Source organism: Arachis hypogaea, chromosome 8 (genome assembly GCF_003086295.3).
Source record: "Arachis hypogaea cultivar Tifrunner chromosome 8, arahy.Tifrunner.gnm2.J5K5, whole genome shotgun sequence".
Taxonomy (NCBI): Eukaryota; Viridiplantae; Streptophyta; class Magnoliopsida; order Fabales; family Fabaceae; genus Arachis; species Arachis hypogaea.
Window position 1 is genome coordinate 34,956,378 of NC_092043.1, and position 19,030 is coordinate 34,975,407.

Sequence of the window (19,030 nt, forward strand, 5' to 3'; positions counted from 1 at the left end):
AGAGAACACCCTACGAAAAGTTAAAAGTTTTAAGTATCTTGGGTGCATCATACAAGATAATGGAGAGATTGAACATGATGTAAATCATAGGATCCAAGCAGGTTGGTCAAAATGGCGGAGTGCATCTGGTTTTATATGCGACAAAAAAGTGCCTTTAAAACTTAAAGGTAAATTCTATCGCACCGCTATAAGACCGGCTATGCTGTATGGTACGGAGTGTTGGGCGGCTAAAGGGGAGCACGAATATAAGCTGAGTGTGGCAGAGATGAAGATGTTGAGATGGATGAGTGGTCATACGCGATTGGATAAAATAAGGAATGAAGATATAAGGGAGAGAGTTGGAGTAGCACCTATTGTGGAAAAGATGGTTGAATCGCGTCTCAAGTGGTTTGGACATGTGAGAAGAAGACCGATAGAACATCCAGTCAGGAGGGTGGATGAGATGGAAGATGGACAAAGGGCGAAAGGCAGAGGAAGACCTAAGAAGACCATCCATGAGGTGGTCAAACGAGATCTACATGTAAACGGTCTCTCTGTAGACATGATACATGACAGAGCACAATGGCGTCGTTTGATTCATGTAGCTGACCCCACTTAGTGGGACAAGGCTTTGTTGTTGTTGTTGTTTAGTAGTAATTGACTTAATTGTATAGAGATCCAACTAAAAAAAATTGATACAGTGACTCAAATAAAAGGAAAAAAAAGTGTAGAGCCTCAATTAAAAAAAATTAGTGCAATGACTCAATTAAAAAGAAAAAAATATAGAAACCTAATTAAAAATTTTGCAAAACTATAGGGACCAACAGATTAATTACTTTTACTTTCTTACTTTTATGTTTTGTACAGTAGATATCAATATTAAAAAAATGCATATACCAAATATTTAAGAATTGAGAAAATTTAAAGACAGGCACTTTTATTAATTACTTAATTAATAAAAAAAGTAAATAATCTCACACTATAAATATAATCTCACACTATTAAAAATATTAATAATAATTAATTAATAGCTACAAATTATAAAACCTGCTAATTCCTAACACTCCTTTTAAGAATTTTTCTAAACTTCTATGGAATGAAGTGAGTTTTGTGGGGGAAAAATATTTGGAGTGGAAAATTATTGAATAGGTGCACGTGCCTTTAACGGTAGCCACTACTGGTTAAGAAGTGTGTTATTTACACTGACAGAGCTTTCTTTTTTTAGCATCTTTTGGGATCATCCCATCTTCTTCCCAAATCAGCAGCCTCAAATGATGTGTGAAGTGAAATCCCTTAATTTTTTAATAATCCCTTTCATTTTCTGAGAGATGTGTGATAACTGATATATAATTCATCCTTATTCATAGAATAAGTCAACATCATACTCTTTTACTATTACTATTAAATAAAGCATATAGGATTCACATGGGATGATAATTACAAATAATGCATCTCTTTCTTTTATTCTTTTCTTCAGTATACTTCCCTCAGGTGAACTATGGTAAAGGTAATGGTATTTGAAAGTTATGTGTAAATGATCTTTTATATTACTAGCCATGAGATTATGTAAAGAGCAATGATGACATTGTGTATCAGTATCAATCAAGACCCAAAGTAATTGATAAACACTCAAACTGACTTCTTAACAAATTCAAATTCAGATCATTAAAATTACGAGTATGTGAACAAAGTCTAAACTTAAATTTCAGCTCATATATTAAATGGAATTTGAGTATGGATAAACTCGATTAATTGGACTCATGAACTTGATTATAATTATGTTACTTATTATTACTATTAATACATATTTACTTATTTATACTTTTAATTTATATGACATGCATGTTTACTAAATATGTGAAGTTAAAATGGCTTTATTTATATCGCATCTAAATCATATTTTTTTAATCTATTTTATTGCAGATTAAATAATTAATAAATAAATAAGACGAATTTAACCAGGTTATTTATGATAAAAGAATACATTTTTATATTTCTCTTTTGATATAAAATTTATAATTTTCTTTATATATATATATATACACAAATTATGGATATACTATTTGAGCCAACTCTTGAGTTTTAACTGAGCCAAACTTAAACTTTTCAATTAGCCTTGATTGTTAATAAATTGAATTCAATTTTCGTAAACTTAAACTTGGCCTGGTACACTGCACTTCAAACTTCCAACCCTATACAAAAATTAAAACATTACACACTCTTCAGTAGTTTCTTACCTTTTCAATCATACCCCATGTCATGATTAGACTCATAGATTTACCTAATATTAACTTTGCATTCAGTTACATGTATGGTTGGTCCACTGCCATGAAAATGAGAGTAGTAACCCAATGTACCAATCTTTTCAAAATATATGATATTGTGAAGGTTTAGAAGTCAAAGTAAAATGCCATGAAGTATCATCTAAAAATCAATATGGAATACATCAGTATTTCCATATGAAGTTGCAGTATTTCATTGGAAATAGGGGATTACAACATAAGCAATACTCATCAATCAATTTCCCCACAAAGGAGGAAAGGCAGGGAATGAAACAGACCATTTCCAGCCACCACACAAAATAAAGACCATACAATAATTATAGCACAAATGGAGTTTGTTTCTTTTTCCCCTATTGGGAAGTATGACCAATCAAGAAGACAACAGAGATGAGAGAGAGAAAGTGAAAGAGAAAAAGAGAGAGAGAAGAGGAAACAAATAGAAAAACCCTATCTCTAGCTAATACACAGATGAGTGCTCAGCCCTCTTGTTTCATTCCCAAACACATGCATCAAAGTCCTATGGAGGTTGCACCAAGCATCAACTCACTGCAAAAAGAAGGCAATTAGATGAATGAATTGATGCAATCAAACAGAAATGAAATTATAGGAACCAAGTTGAGAGAAGCACTAACCTCAGCATCCTCACCTCCCCCAAGCTTGGCAGTGCCATTGACTTTCTGGGCATCTTCTGCAATCAAGAAAAATGGAGTGAACATTCATCGGAAACTAGTGCCATCTCTTATTACATATATTAGCAAAAGTAATAGAAAAACAATAGACCAAGGTTACTTGAATTTCTACAAGTAACTATTAACTACCTCCATCTTCTGGGATGTCAGAAGTCCACAAGGTAAGGTTGTCCCTGAGAAGTTGCATGATCAAGGTGCTATCTTTGTATGAATCCTCATTCAAGGTATCAAGCTCGGAAATAGCTTCATCAAAAGCTTGCTTTGCAAGATGACAGGCCCTGAAAATTGGAAAATGCTTAAGTTGCATATCCCATACTGAACACTAAGTTGCCAATCTACCATTATAATTCAGGATGGAAAATGAAAATGACAAACCTCTCAGGTGAATTTAAGATCTCATAATAGAAAACTGAGAAATTCAAAGCAAGACCCAAACGAATGGGATGTGTCGGGGGTAATTCAGCCTCTGCTGCAGTGGTAGCAGACTGCAATAAACAAAAAGCAATATTTATTGGCAGATCCGAAGATATCTTTGGTACATGATAGCAAAGAAGATGCAGTCAAAGTGTAAACAGCAAAAACAATATATAATAATATAAACAGCACCTCATATGCTTTCATTGACTGATCAGCAGCCTCCTTCTTCTCATTGCCACTCTTAAATTCAGCAAGATAACGATAGTAATCTCCTTTCCTGTTAATAGATTATTCAAACACCTTACAGTCACCTTATCCATAACAAAAAATATAACACTGAACCTGTAATGACGAATCAGACTTGAATACTAACATTTTATAATAGAACACAGTTGATTCACCAGCTGTAGCCGAAGGTATAAGGTGTTCATCAATCACCCTCATAACATCGTTACAGATGTTTGTAAGCTCTGCCTCAACCTTGTTCCTGTACTCCTTAATCCGCTTCGCATTTACTTCATTCCCCTTAGTTTCCTCCTTTTGCTCAATGGAAGACAAGATCCTCCAAGATGCTCTGCGAGCTCCAATCACATTCTTGTAACCAACAGAGAGAAGATTCCGCTCCTCAACAGTGAGTTCAACATCAAGATTTGCGACCTTCTTCATTGAATCCACCATCTCTGTCACAATTCACAAGCACAAAAGGACAAAAGCATCATCAGCCAAGCTTCGCATTTGACAAGATCAAAGGCAAAATGAGAACACCCTTCAATCAACTATAATACTCAAAAAGTTAAAACTATCATTTCCACAACTTGAACATGCAGCCCCAAAGTTTCAAAAATTAATCACATGCTCAAATCTTCAAACTCTAACCAATCTCCAAAATTTCTCTAAGGAAACAAAATCAGCAAAATGAAACTACAAAATAATTGAGGACTTCCAACAGTAAGAGAAACCTAAACCTAACCAATCTCCTTTTCTGTACTCACCTTACAACCAAACTGACAGTGAACAGTATGCAGTAAGCCAAACTCATCGAAAAAAGAATAATTTTTTTCCACAGAAACTGCTATAAAATCAAAGAAGAGCATAAATCAACTAAAAACAAGCAATTTGAAAAACATCAGTTATCGAAAAAATTCAAGCACATCGATGTGAGGGGATCCGAGAAGAAAAGGAAGAAGCCGTAAACCTTCGTAACGCTCAGCCTGCTCGGCGAGCTTGGCGACGTAGACGAAGGTCTCACGGTCCTTGGAGGAAGCCATCACCGATCTCTCCGAAATTAGGGTTTCTGAGAAATTCTCTCACAAATTATCAAACACTCTCTCTCTCTCTCTGTTTCTGTGTCTCTGTTATTCTTCGTGCTCGGGTTCTGTAATCGGTAGGGAAAGGGAAGTGGGGTGAGTGAAATGTCGAATTTGCCCTTTACTTTTCTTTATTTTTATGCTGTTCGGTCCTTTTGATGCTCGACAAAGACGAGGGACTCGCACGGATTTGCCTACGTGCGCGACAGGCGGAGACTAACTCCACTTCTACCCAATCATTCAGCTCCGCGTGTTCCTCTAAAATCTAAAGTAAAAATTTTTAGCCAGTCACAGATTGCCACGTTAACATCCATGGCCAATTAAATGTTTCTCGTTTTCTTACTTTTTTTTTATATGAAAATTAAAGTCTAATTAGAACCATAAATCTAATCTAATGACATTAGAGAAAAATAAGGTAGGAGAATGTGGTCAAGAAAAAAATATGCTGTGCTAATTAAGCGCTGTAATAAATATTTTGTATCAAACAAAATTACATATATTTTTCTTTTCGACGAGAATATTTATTATCTAACATACTAATTACTAATTTATTAATTTATAATATTTTAATAGATTAAATAGTTCCTCCAAAATATTATAATTTTTTATATTCAAAACGAAAAGCAAATTTTCAAGTAAAAAATTTTTGCCAACTAAACTACGTGCTTGTTTGTCACAACTCACAAGTAATATTTTAGTTGATCGAATTTCCTTTTATATATATATTCGGTGATTTTTAGTCAATTTTCTTAAAAATAAAAAGTCAGGTTTTTTTATATCCTTATGTAAGTATTGAATGTTTAATGATTTTTTTTTTAAGTTTTGTCAAAAAACAAATTAATAATGTGTATAATATTTAAAATTATAACAATTAATTATTTAAATTTGTGTTATTACAAGAAATGAGTATTATTATCCAACTATGATTAACCACCACAAATTGTTATATTATTTTTGGAAGTTTTTTATTTTATTTTTTTTAATTTGTATGTTATGAATTTTGTATGTATATTAATTACGTTAAATTTATATTTAGATTGTGTTTTAATTTAATACATTTAATTGAATTGTATTAAATTTTATTATAGTTATTTTTTAATTTTTTTAAAATTTAATATCCATAAATATTCTCATATATCCGCTTTCTTAAAAAAATTAAATAGAAATTTATAACGAAAATAAGAGATATTTTATTAAACGAAAATAGAAAATGAAAAATAAAAGAAAAATCTTTGTTCCTATAAAATTTTATTGTCATTCCTACTCGTGATATTATTTACCTTTAACATATGTTTTGTCATAGAAAAGTAAACAAGAGATATAAATTATTCAAATTCTTAGACAAATATTTTTTTTATTTATTTTTTTAGTTAGAATTGAATAATAAATTAGATGGCTTGAAAAAAATTATAAATTATAAATTAAGATTTTTAAAAAATTTTATAATTTATAAAAAATTTATTATAATTGAATAATTTAATTTTTAAAACTCAAATTAAATAAATAATTAATATTAATTATAATAATATAATTAAATTTATCTAATAATTATTGAACAAATCATAAAAGTATCTAACTCATTATTTATGAGGAAAATGTCTAAAAATTGCCCATAATTTTTGTCTCTTTTGTATGAGGCAGAGCTGTCTTTCCACAATTCTGTGTATATGTTGTGGTTTGTTTTTCTTTCAAAAGTATTCCTAATATTATTGTCACCGAAAATGATGGCTCTTTTTCTTATTCTTCCTTCTCTTTTGAAGAATTATATGCTCTTTAAACATTATTGCACCTACATTAGTTGACACTAATGTTCTCTCTAGATTATCCTATGCATGCGTATCCCAATGTGCACATCAATTTAATCCATTTTTAAAATGTAATTTTCCTAAATACTGCCGTACATTACTTCATATTGCTATCGGTTTATGATAAAATAATGAGTAAATTATTATTTTTATTCATAAAAATTAAAAATGTTGATATATTTATCTATGAAAGACAAAAATTATCATTTGTACCTATAGAAAATGACTTTTGCAAGTAAAATTATTCAAACCCTAATAAATTAAATAAAATTTTTAAATTATCCTTCTCTCCAGTCTCCATCACTACTACCATTGTCTTTTCTCCTCTTTTTTTTTTATCCCTTCTCAAACCAAAATCTGTTCCAAAAAGTCAGTCTCCCCCTTTTTTCTTCTCTCTCTGTTACGTGCTATTGTTCTCTCTGGTGATGTCGTCGTCATCCGTAGCCTCGTGTCTCATCTTTTCGATCCCAAGGAAAGACCGTCGTTAAGTGGTGGTAGCATAGCCACGATTAGAAATTCGCGTCGGAACCCACGGATCCGAGATCTTCGCCTTTCCCCGTTACTACTTCATCAAGGTAAATAGAACTTGTTTTCGCCTTATTTTCTCCGCTTCTCCTTCATGACGGCATTGTTGCTGGCCGTTCGTTGCGCGACACTGGGGTTCAAAGGGGTTCTGTCGTCGGCTTCTTCATCCAAGTCTATTTCGCACCACCCACAACCGCCTTCGTCTAGAGAGCTTGATTCTGCATCCAGAGAGGTTGGTACCAGATCCAGAAGCTCTGATTGTAAATTTGAAATTTTTGTTTTTGAATGTTTTAAATGGATGTTGAGTAGTAAAAATTCTGAATTAAAAAATGTCTTGAGTTTATGACGAAAAGGAATAGATCTGACAAGGACTAAGCTGGCGGCGACGATCTGAGGGAGTTTGAGATCACTGGAGGTGGTCTGAGCCAGCTGAGGGTGGCGTGCGAGGAAGGATGAGGGACGTGATTATGGTGAGTGAGGATGCCTCTGTAACTGAGAGAAGGGAGGGCCAAGAGAGCAGAGACTGCGTGGAGAGAGGTCGTCTGGGAAGCTTTTGGATGGCGGCAATGATTATGGTAGTTGGGGATGAGAGTGGTGGTAAAGAAGAGTTTAGGTGGTGTTGGAATTTGAGATTAGAAAAGTGGGGGTGAAGATAAAGATAATTTATAAATTTTAGATGATTTTTTAGTGTTTAGATAATTTTGTTGTACAGAACCCATATCTCATGGGTACAAATAATAAGTTCTTTTTTTTATGAGTAGATATGTCAGTATTTTCAATTTTCGTGGGTAAAAATAATAATTTACTCTAAAATAATTAAAATCTTTATTTTTGGGGTGTACTATGATAAAATAATTAAAAAAAATTGGTCATATTAGACCAATTATTACAAGTTGTAGTGCCATTTTTAAAGTAGCTTAGAAAACTACTAATAACTCATTATAAAATTAATTTTGTTCAGCAAACTATATTCCTATGTCATTGTCATTATAGGTTCCTTGGTATGGTTAGAATCAGTTCTGAGGATGTGATTCACTGATTTGTTTGTCAAAAAGGAAATAAAATAAAATAAGATGAGACGTTTAGAAAAGATTAATAGAGGATAAACTTAAATATTTAGCTGTAAAGATTAGATTCAATCAATTTTTTATCCGTTAATACAAAAAGTTTTTGGGCAAATATATTGTTTTTTTTATCATAATTTAAAAATTAGCATCAAATATTGTTTATATTAAATTTGTTTTTTAAAAGAAAATGATTGATGGTTGATATCTAATATATAGATTTTCGGTTTATTGCTTACTTTGTCCGAGGCTAAAATTCAAACCTAATAATGAATTTTTTATTTAAATAAATAAAATAAATGTAATAATTATCAAAATAAATAATTTAAAAAATATTTATCATTTTGCGATTTTTAGTCTTATCTCGTTTATGCTGTAAATGAGATGACATCATCTCGTTTACACTGTAAACGAGATAAAACACGTCAGCTGCACTGCGGCTATCTCGTTTACAGTGTAAAGGAGATAGACACGTATCTTGTTTACACTGTAAATGAAATACATGAAATATTCATTTCATTTGCACTGTAAATGAGATATATAGAAGACAATCACAGCAGCTATAAAAGGATGTCTAACCCTTAGTATTCCTCACAAATTTTTCCTATCCTTTTTGTGTCTCATATTTCTCATGAATACAAGACATTAATGGCCAGTAATAGTCCATACATAGTTGTGCTTGTTTATCCGAATTGTCGTATGAGAAATGGCGACAACGGGGTAACATTTGAGTGTGAGGATCCGATATTGTTTCCCACTCAGCATGTGGAAATGTTGTCGGATTTGAAGAGTTTGATATTGAGCAAGCTCAGTGGAACATAAGCGATGGAAATCGGAAGGGTGGCGTATAGGTTACTGGCACACATGGGTAACGGAGTCTTCCGATCTCGACTATTCCGACTTCAAGGGGACGAGCATGTGCGCCTGATATTCAACATCCATGGGAGGATCATGGTGGAGCAGGTAATGGAGCTTTCCGCAGAGGTGGGACACAATGATGATGGGAGTTCCGTACACTCGACCTATGTACAGGACGACCGACCTCTCCCACCACCGCCCATTCATGTCGCCATTCCAATGGATGAGGCATGGGTGGGTGAGGAGGAGTCGGACGAGGATTATGTGGCAGACAGTGCGGACATCGACTTGTCCGATGGTGGGAATGAGGATGAGTGTGTTTCAGAGATACTTGTCCAGACTGTGGCATGCCATGTCCTGCCTCCACTCACCCAATTCTGCCGCTATCTGCAGTGCCAACTCACTATCACAGTTTGGATCTGGACGCCATGCATGAGAGGACTCTGTTTCCTGACACGGGTGAAGAGGATTACAACCTAGACGGCGGTGTAGAGTTTTGGGTCAGCCACAAGTTTAGAAGCCGAGAGATAGTGCTTTAGGGTGTGAAGAACTACAGTATTCGCAGGAGTGCGGAGTACGTGTGATCGAATCGGATTGGTTAAAGTACCATGTGCAGTGTCGTCAAGTTGAAAATGGGTGTCAATGGAGTCTTCGTGTGGCCCTTCGGCAGAACCTTGGTTATTGGTAAGCTTAAATTTAGTTGCGCTTTTCAGTACTTCTGTACGATATATTAAGTAGGTGTCCAACATGGCTAAAGCAATACTATTTTGTTGTGTTCAGGGAGGTTCGGAGGGTTGGTGGAGTGCATAGTTGTCTAGCACCCACCATGTCTCAAGACCATCGTCAGTTAGATAGCAGTCTGATCTGCATGGTCATCTTGCCGTTGATTCAGTCCAACCCCTCTGTAAGCATTCCAGTTTTGTAAGGTACGATCCAGGCAAGCTATCACTTCAAACCATCCTACAAAAAGGTGTGGATGACCAAGCAGAAGGCAATTGCACAGATATACAGGGATTGGGAAGAGTCGTACAATAAGGTGTCGAAGCTGCTTCAAGCACTGTAGAGCTATTTTCCTGGTACCATTTGTGACCTACGCGTCAAACCGTTCTATAATGGACACCTCCTGGTACACGCTGCAGTATGTTCGACAAGGTATTTTTGGCTTTCCCGTCATGTGTCGAGACCTTCAAGCATTGCAAGCCCTTTGTCTCTGTAGACGGTACTCATCTATATGGCAGGTACGGTGGAGTGTTGCTTATTGCAGTGGCACAAGATGGGAATAGCAATATCCTACCTATTGCTTTTGCCATTGTGGAGTCGGAGAGCACCGAGTCATGATCGTTCTTCCTTACTAATCAGAGATGCCACGTCACCCCACAAGACAGCCTGCTGGTTATCTCCGACAGATCTCAGGTCATCAAGGCTGCGCTAAGCTCCGATGATAGTGGTTGGTATCCCCCAAGAGCCTTCCATGCTTACTGCATCAGACACATGGCTGCGAATTTCATGACTCAGTTCAAGTCAGCCGAGGGCAAGAGATACCTCATTAACGCTGCTTATAGTCCAAGCAAGGCTGGGTACGAGTGGTACTTGGATGCCTTGATAGGAGTCTCCCCGTCGATGGTGGACTGGGCGGGTTGTTTCAGGAAGGAGATTTAGCTACAACATTACGACAGCGGGCGGTGGTTTGGCCACATGACCACAAATTTGTCCGAGTGCATCAATGCAGTGTTGAAGGGGACCCGATACTTGCCGATTTCTGCCATTGTGCGCATCACGTACGAAAGATTGCAGAAGTTGTTTGTGACGAAAGGCAGAGAGGCGCTGTCACAACTGGCTGCTGAATGCCGATTCTCACAGAGACTCTTGGCCGCCATTGAGAAGAACAGAGAAGGATACCAAAGATGCATGTCACTCATTGTGACAGGCGGGCCTCTGTGTTTGTTGTGGAGGAGCTAGAGCCGTTCGAGGGATGGGGGAAGGTTCTTTCCGTGTTCGGCTATTGGATGATACGTGTGATTGTGGCTTATTCTAACATCTCCACTATCCGTGCTACCACGCACTTGCTGGGTGCGCCGTAGCTAGCATTGAGTGGGCCCCGTATGTGCATCCTTTGTACAAACAGGAAGCTGTGTTCAAGGTGTACGAGATGGAGTTTCCCCTTATCCCTGACGAGTCGATGTGGGCAGAGTGGCATGGGATGATGCTGCGTCCTAACCCAGTCATGCATCGGATGGCGACTGGAAGGCCCGTGTCTACCAGATTTTGAAATGATGCATGGTGATCCTGCGACCAGGGTCGAACCTCTGGGTCCAACCATCGTACCACTGCTGGAGTCACTCCGGCCACCAGACATCCTCACCACGCCCAGTGGTGGGGAGATACCTATTGTTCAACACAGTAAGTAAATAAAATAGTATCACTATCAGAATAAAAAACAACTACAGTCATATAACTTTCAAGAAATTATCCACGATTCATACCTGTCAAGATTTACTAGAGTGCCTGGCACCTACTTCTCCCTAATCGGACAATATTGAAGCAAACCAGCAGGACGGTTGACAACCAGGTACCCCACTCCTCCTCCTCACGGAACCAGTGCGGGCATAGGGCCTGCATCGCAGGGTCATCATAGACTATCCATGCAAACTGAATAAAAAAATATGTCTGACATCAGTAACCATACACTATCTATCTAATTGTAATAGAACACAAGTATTTAAAATCACAATATATTTTATTTCATGACTAACCTCATCAAACTGTAACCGGTTGATCGAAACCCTCCAATGCAGGACCTTGGCCTGATGCTGATCCCTATTTTGCTGCTGTAATCCAACAAACCTAATAGTAACTGAGACATATACGATTCGTTAAGTAACACTCCATATGAATTGACAACAATATTTAATGAATAATATTTGATTACCTCGTAGCTAGCGGATACTGGTAGGTTCCTCTATCTAGTGGACATCACTGAGAAAATCTCTGATAAATCCAGCTCATCAAAAGCGAAGTGCAACCGGCAATGTCTGTGACGCCCGCTGTGCCGCCAAACAGAGTGACTGGTACGTCCAGACCAACACATCCAAGCCCCATGATAACGCCCTACACTCCGCGAAGTCCCAAAAAAGCGGTTGCCAACGTATGTGCATCAGAATGTTGGACTTGTCTGTCAACAGATACCCTCCGATCAGTAACATAATATAGCACCTGGCATACTGTCGAAGGGTCTCCGGTTCGTCGGTCGAGGGCATTTGGCGGACACGATCACGCAACCACATAAGCTTCAGCGTGAAGGACTCCTTCCTCTGCGAAGCCTGCTGTGCCACCACCAGAGGCCTGGCACCAAATAGCTGCTCCATCATGGCCCACGTCTCCGTGTGGTACCACCTATCAAAGTCACAAAGGCACCCCCAACGGGTTCCCGTGTGCGCGTAGGCCTAGGTGGTACGCCACGTCTTGCAGGGTGATAGTGACCTCACCCTACGGGAGATGAAATGTGTACGTCTCCGGACGTCATCGCTCCACGAGTGCCGAAATCCGGAATTGTCAAAAGTAAAGTCCCTGAGGGGCACCGTATCGCCAAATCCGACCTTAGCTAGATACAGGACGATGGCGTCCAGTGGAGGAAGGGTATGGCTGACTCACCGGGACAGTAGAAGGCGACGCCTCTGTGGAATAAAAAAAATTTAACTCATAAAGAGATAATCATAAATTTTTGTAGTCTACTTAAGAACATACTTCCATGTTTCTAGTCTACACATGTCTCTAAATTACATATGCTAGTAAACAAATCTTAATTAAGTCATAACAATCTTACACAAGCAAATACAGTTCTAAATTCATCCTACAGACTAATGCCTAAAGCATTTTACTCAGTGCTTATTACTACAGGACTACCCTAACAATATCCACATACTTAGATTAACCAAACAAAACGTAACTAACCTCAAAGTCGGCCCCCCCGACGTATTGTCACGTCTCGTTCAGTCTATTAATGTCTCCATCGTTCTCCACCTGGCGTGCCATCACTGTATCAGTCTCAAATATGGTAGGAAAGGGTTAAAAGAGGGAAAAACAGGTTGACTAAGTCAAAATGGGACCCAGACACACGCTGTAAATGACTTATACTTATAGGCGTAGTCAGGCCTTATCTTGTTTACAGTGTAAACGAGATAAGGGGTCCATCTCATTTACAGTATAAACGAGATAGCCGCGGCGCAGTTGACGTGCCTTATCTCGTTTACACTGTATACGAGATACATGCAATGTCATCTCGTTTACAGTGTAAACGAGATAAGACTAGGAAACGTAAAACGGTAAATATTTTTAAATTATTTATTTCGGTAATTATTACATTTATTTTATTTATTTAATAAAAAATCCACCTAATAATAGCGTTTGTTTTCGGCTATTATATTTAAATGAATATTTAAAAACAGTTAATTCATTAAAAAAATAGAGAAATAATGATAATTATGAACAATGTGAATAATAAATTAGAAAAAGGTAGAATAAAAATTAAAAATCAGATTATTAATTAATTATTTAATTTTAAATTTGAAAATTTGAAAAATTAGGATTAATAATTAAATAAATTCACATTACGTACCTCTCACACTTTTACCTTGTGTCAACACACGCATTTCGCTGTCACCCCAACAACTCTCAACGCCGCTGCCTACTACCATCACGCTGCCGCCACCTCCTGTCGCGCCGTCCGAGACGCACGTTATCCTCATTGTTTGTCCTCCCCGTCGTGTCATTGCTACTGCTGTGCCGCGCCTTATCGACACCGCCCTTCCTCTCACTGATTCGACTCCTCCTTCTCTTCCATCTCTGGTCATCACGTGTTTGGGTTCGAAGCCCACGAAGCAAATTTGCAACCTCGCCTAGCCGAAGTTGTCGTTGCGTGACTACTCCGTTGCCGGATATCTTCGTTACAGTATTACTTATTGCCGCCATTAACAACTACGTGGACTGGTTGAACCTTATGTTGTACGATCTGTTCATTCCGGAAGGGTATCCTTCTTCGACACAGCCACTTGCATCGTTGTACAACCCTAGAGGAGTGTTCAGTGCAGATGATGGGGTTTCGTCATAGATTCGACTCGGAATTGCCGCTAATAGGTTGACTTTTGCTGGATGTTCAATTCATTAGGTATGCAAATGGTTATCTTAATTCTTAAATGGATGGTTATTTTGTTCGATTCGGTTTAAGTATATACAATTAACAAATGCTGGATGGTCATTTCATTAGATAGCCGAATGATTATTTTAATAACTACATGGATGGTTGTTCCGGTGAGGGAAAGATTGATGCTGGTGAAGGGAGATGGTTGATGAAGGGGTGGCGGTAGAGGGTTTGGGAAAGAAGATGTTGATTTGGTAAATTAGGGTATAGGAGATGGTTAAAATTTTGGAATAACTGAATGAGATTTTTTATTTGAGTAATTTGAGTGGTGTTTTTTTATTTTCATTGGGCCAAATTCTCCACCCATTGTTCACAATCTCTATTGTCTACTTAGTAGAACTGTTCTTAAAATACATATAAGGAGGAATGGGTATGAAAATGTGCAGGTTTACTTTGTAGAAGGCTCCGGAAAATAGAATTGAACTCAAAATCGCATGTGGCGCTCGCGAAATAGAGGGGGCATACAACTTTCTCAGTCATGCAGAAATATAAAACTCATCTAAACAATTAAGATTTTTCTTAATATTTGTCCTACTCGCTTTTTTAACAAAATCACAATAACAATTCTTATTTCCTCTGTTGTGCCAACAACCTTCAACCTTAACAATTTTTTTAAACAAAACCCTCTTTCCATTCCACAAAAACCTTCGCAAATTTATTGCATTTGCCTATGTTTCATCATGCATCATGGTCAATGCATGCTCGTACGAGGACGACGATTTGCATTCCCTGTTCACTTTTTCCAGTATTTTGCATTTCATATTACCAAAAAAATTGGAATTGAAAATTCATAGCAACTAAAGTTGGAATAATGGTATCCGTTGGCATTTGAGATATTGCAGATTGATGAATTAATGGAGAGAGAGGGATTCGAACCCTCGGTAAACAAACAGCCTACATAGCAGTTCCAATGCTACGCCTTGAACCACTCGGCCATCTCTCCCCCATGATGATTATGGCCCAGAAACCGGAGCAATAGTGAATGATTCATATTCCATTTTTGGATAGGCGCCCATATAAAATAAATAATCAATTCGACCTATACGAAATAATTTTTTTTTTTATAAAAAAAACCAACTTCTAGGCCGTAGGCTAAAAAAATTCATTAATGAGTCCTTTTTTACGTTATTTCGTACTATTTGTATTGTACAATTTCTTTGTTTGTGGGATTCTTTTCATATAGTGGAAATTATAGCCTCGACTGTTGCACTCCATTTTGCAGGTGATGACCCAGAATTAGTGAATTCGCAAGTGCCATTAGTGGATTGGCACACTTCACATGCGCTGGCACAGAGGTAGCCCATTTTGCATGCGGTAGGGAGAAATTTTACTAGTTGCTCCAGTTCGCAAGCGCAGCAACTCAGAAGTGTCAGAAGCGAGTTGCAGAAAGCTGCATGCCATCCTTCCACGAAGTGGACATGCATATTTTATTTCCCGTTTCTCCCCATACATATTTCAGAAATTAATTATTTTAAAATATTTACTCAAATAAAAAGCCATTAGTTTTCACTTTTTAGTTAATTCTAAGTTTTTAAGAGATAAGTATTGTTTTGGTCTCTATGGTTTGGGATGAAAATCAAAATAATAGTCTTCTATTTGTTATTGTTTTTCCAATACTGGCAACATGCGCATTAGTGACCAGAGAAAGACGATCTCTCTAAAAGCTATGAAAGCATCGAAAGCTTATAAAGCCATAGCTTTAGACTTGGAGCAGTCAAGAGCTCAAGTTAAAGCATTGGAGGAACATGTGAACAAACTCCAGACTGATTTAGCTTGTGGTGCTAAGAAATATACATTAGGCCCAACCAATGAACCTGGAACTGAAATAAAAAATTTAGAAAACGAGGACATAAAGTAGCTCAAAGTAAAGCTTATCTCTGCAAAATCTGAAGTGACAAAATTAAAATTTTTATTGGATGTTGCTGAGGCAGGGTACCTAGAAGAGTATATTTAAAGTACATTGCAGATTCAAAGTACTTATGTCACCTAGAGCATAAAAAATCGGAACCATGTTAACAACAAGCTGAATTATGCGAGAAATTAAAAATAGCTAAAGTTGACATTGAAGAGAAGAAAACGAGGTTGCGGGGTGTGTTGGAGGAGAACGAGGGGCTCAAGTCAAAGATGAAAAAAAAATTTGAACTCGTGAAGCAACTCAAAAAATTAAAAGCTAATGTGACTGAGTTAATGAAAAAAATTAATAGATAGAGATCAAACTACAGAATATATCCAAAAAAGAGCTTGTTTAAAATGGAGATAAAGAGGCAAAAATCAGAAAAGATCAAAATTACTAATGAGGTTGTTGCATCGGCAGAAGCAGCAAGAGTTGCAAAGCGAGAGGCATTGAAAATAGCTAAAGCTAACATTGAAGGCAAAATAGGTGGTCGAAGAATGGAGATTATAAAGGGGAGGGTATTTTTATCTAAATAATGTCAAAGGAATGATTTTGAATTAAGCCTCAAAGTGTTTTTGAAGTTACACTCGAGACTCAAAGTAGTCCCTAAAATTAATAATTATCTATTTTTGCCCCTAAAGTTGCATTTCAAGACCCAGAGTCATCTTTTAGGAACATTTCGTCCATTTGGCACCACCAGAAAGCTGATATGGACTCCTATGTGACACGCTAGCCAGGTAACGGCTAGTTGATGTGGATTAATAAACTTTTTGGGTGTAATTTGGTCCCTAAATCAAAGTTGAAAATCTTATTCCCCAAATTTGAAGACCACTCTTTGCAGTACCCCCCTCTTCTCTTCTCTTCTCTTCTGTTACCTTCTCTTCTCCATCTTCAAAGCCGCACGATTATGGCTAACGCGAGCAACGCAGTTGGGAACTCGAACAACCCACGCTCTAATGGAAGCATTGCTAGTAGAATGACTAGAAACAGATATTCGCATTTGCCAGATTGGTGTGGGTGCGAGTCGAGACCAGTGCTGCAATGGTTAGGGACGGATACTAACTCAAGAAGGCTCTTATTTGGTTGCCCAAACTATAATGTAAGTCGTTATTCTTATTTGCTGTCTTTCTAGGTATAAATGTGGCTCATTCACTTTCAATCTTTGTTGAATTTGGGTATAGACTATAGGTAAGAAGTGGTATGAGCTGTTTCTGTGGGTAGATAAAATTCAGGAAGAACATGTGATAACATTTAATAGTAGAACAAATCCTTTAATTGACCATGAAGAATAGAACATAAAGATTGCTTGAAAATTTGGAAGCTTGGAGCCTGAAGTTAGGATTCTAAAAATGGATAGGACTTTAGTGTTTGTATGTATGCTACTGATTATAATAGTTGTTCTTTTTTTAAAGATGGATAGGCGATTTGGCCTGTTGTATCTTACAAAAAACAAATGATATATTATGTGCATATGGTAAGGTGTTATATAGTTTCATCCTTCACACTATCATAATTGTCATGATTGTCCGAAAATTTGTCTGAACTTGACAATGTCACTATCATAATTTGGGTCTGTTTATCCTTAACAGATGATCTTCTTAGAGTGCTATTAGCAGGTGCTCTTGTTCAGGGTCTCCTAGCATGTACTGCTACACTTTTTCCTTTCTGAAGGTCTCTCTTTGGTGTATCAGACTTCTTAGACCCTTTTGGGTTGGGCTGACTAACAGTTTTTGTAGTGAATTAGGCCTTTGTTTTTGGTGGTGAATTGGGTTGACTAGCAATTTTTGTAGTGGGTTGAACTTTTGATTTTGGTGGTGGGTTTGATGCACAAACAGATTTTACAGTGGGTTGGGTCTTTGGTTTTGGTGTTGGACTGAATTTACTACTAGGCTTTGTTGTAGGAATTGATTTTAGGGTGGAGCTATTCAGGTTTGGGTTGGGAATTGGTTCTAAGATCATTAACTCCTTTTCTTTAGACACTGGTTCTTCTTCTTCAATGAAAATAGGTTCAGAAACTTCATGCTCATAGTATATATGGACAACTCCTTTGTTCTTTTGAGCATGAAAACATATCTCCATGAACTCTTTATCATGTGTGATAGCTCGAAGACCACTCTTTATATGCCTATCAGGAACCAACTACCAGCATTTAGTCACATTATCATACCCAATGTGCTTTTGGTAGTCCCGAGCTGAGAAGATATCCAGTGTGTTTACATCAAGTCCAGGCAACTCAAAAATTTGTCCCCCACCATAAGACACACTTCCATCCGGCTCTATGTTACATGACCCTCCATGGTGATAATATGATGGTAATGAGAGGATTATCCATCTACAAATTGAACAAAAATTTCATGTTTAGACTCAGCATCATCAACAACATTATTAAAACCACAAGAAAAACATAAACCCCTCCTTTCAACAGTAAATATATTCAATCCTAGACCACATTACCACTAACACATCAAACTAAAACTATAACAATCTTGAACATTAATCAGGCATAACAAACAATCTTTGATCAAACAATCAACTTTACCCTAGCCAACAAGAAAACTAGTTCTCATCAAATCCTACCACAAATCGCAGAATAGCAACATGCAAATCCACAGAAAAAAATCATGAACAATCATATTTAACTACGAAAATAAATACATTAACAATATTAACCTAAAAACAGAGCATCTCATATGGCTTTTTCTCTTTGTTTATGCTTACCTTTGTTACGGAATTCTTTATCTGATAGACCTTGTCAACATTGATGACGACGTATCTGACCATGGAGACTAGTCGTTCTCGAAGAGAGTCATTGCAGTGATGGAACTCAGCATAACGCCATTGAAGAACGAGGAGAAGAAAGGTGTTTGATTCTGTTGTGGGAGGGAAAGAAAACGTTTGATTATCATTTTAGAGATGAAGAAAACGACGTCGTTTGGCACAACTTAGGCACCAAATCCAATACTAAGTCGTTATATGCTTGCTAGTGTGTCACATAGGAGTTAATATCAGCTTT

General features: G+C 37.1%; 1 protein-coding gene and 1 non-coding gene across 3 annotated transcripts; both read right to left on the minus strand.

Annotated features, from left to right (window-relative positions):
* Positions 1-2,397: 2,397 nt before the first annotated feature.
* LOC112707192 (14-3-3-like protein D) lies at positions 2,398-4,870 on the minus strand. Of its 2 annotated transcripts, none has more exons than XM_072201213.1 (7): positions 4,563-4,870; positions 3,741-4,047; positions 3,557-3,644; positions 3,326-3,435; positions 3,080-3,228; positions 2,894-2,946; positions 2,398-2,807 (listed from the first exon to the last, which is right to left on the minus strand). In XM_072201213.1, exons 1-7 carry the CDS (start codon positions 4,633-4,635, stop codon positions 2,805-2,807), a joined length of 783 nt encoding a protein of 260 aa, XP_072057314.1. In that variant the 5' UTR covers positions 4,636-4,870; the 3' UTR covers positions 2,398-2,804. The 2 variants fall into 2 exon arrangements, with proteins under 2 accessions (XP_072057314.1, XP_025614612.1); XM_025758827.2 differs by having other exon boundaries at positions 2,894-2,949; positions 4,563-4,868.
* Positions 4,871-14,978: 10,108 nt separating this feature from the next.
* Positions 14,979-15,066, minus strand: TRNAS-GGA (transfer RNA serine (anticodon GGA)). Its single transcript has one exon. It is a non-coding gene; the product is annotated as a tRNA-Ser (tRNA).
* Positions 15,067-19,030: the final 3,964 nt, after the last annotated feature.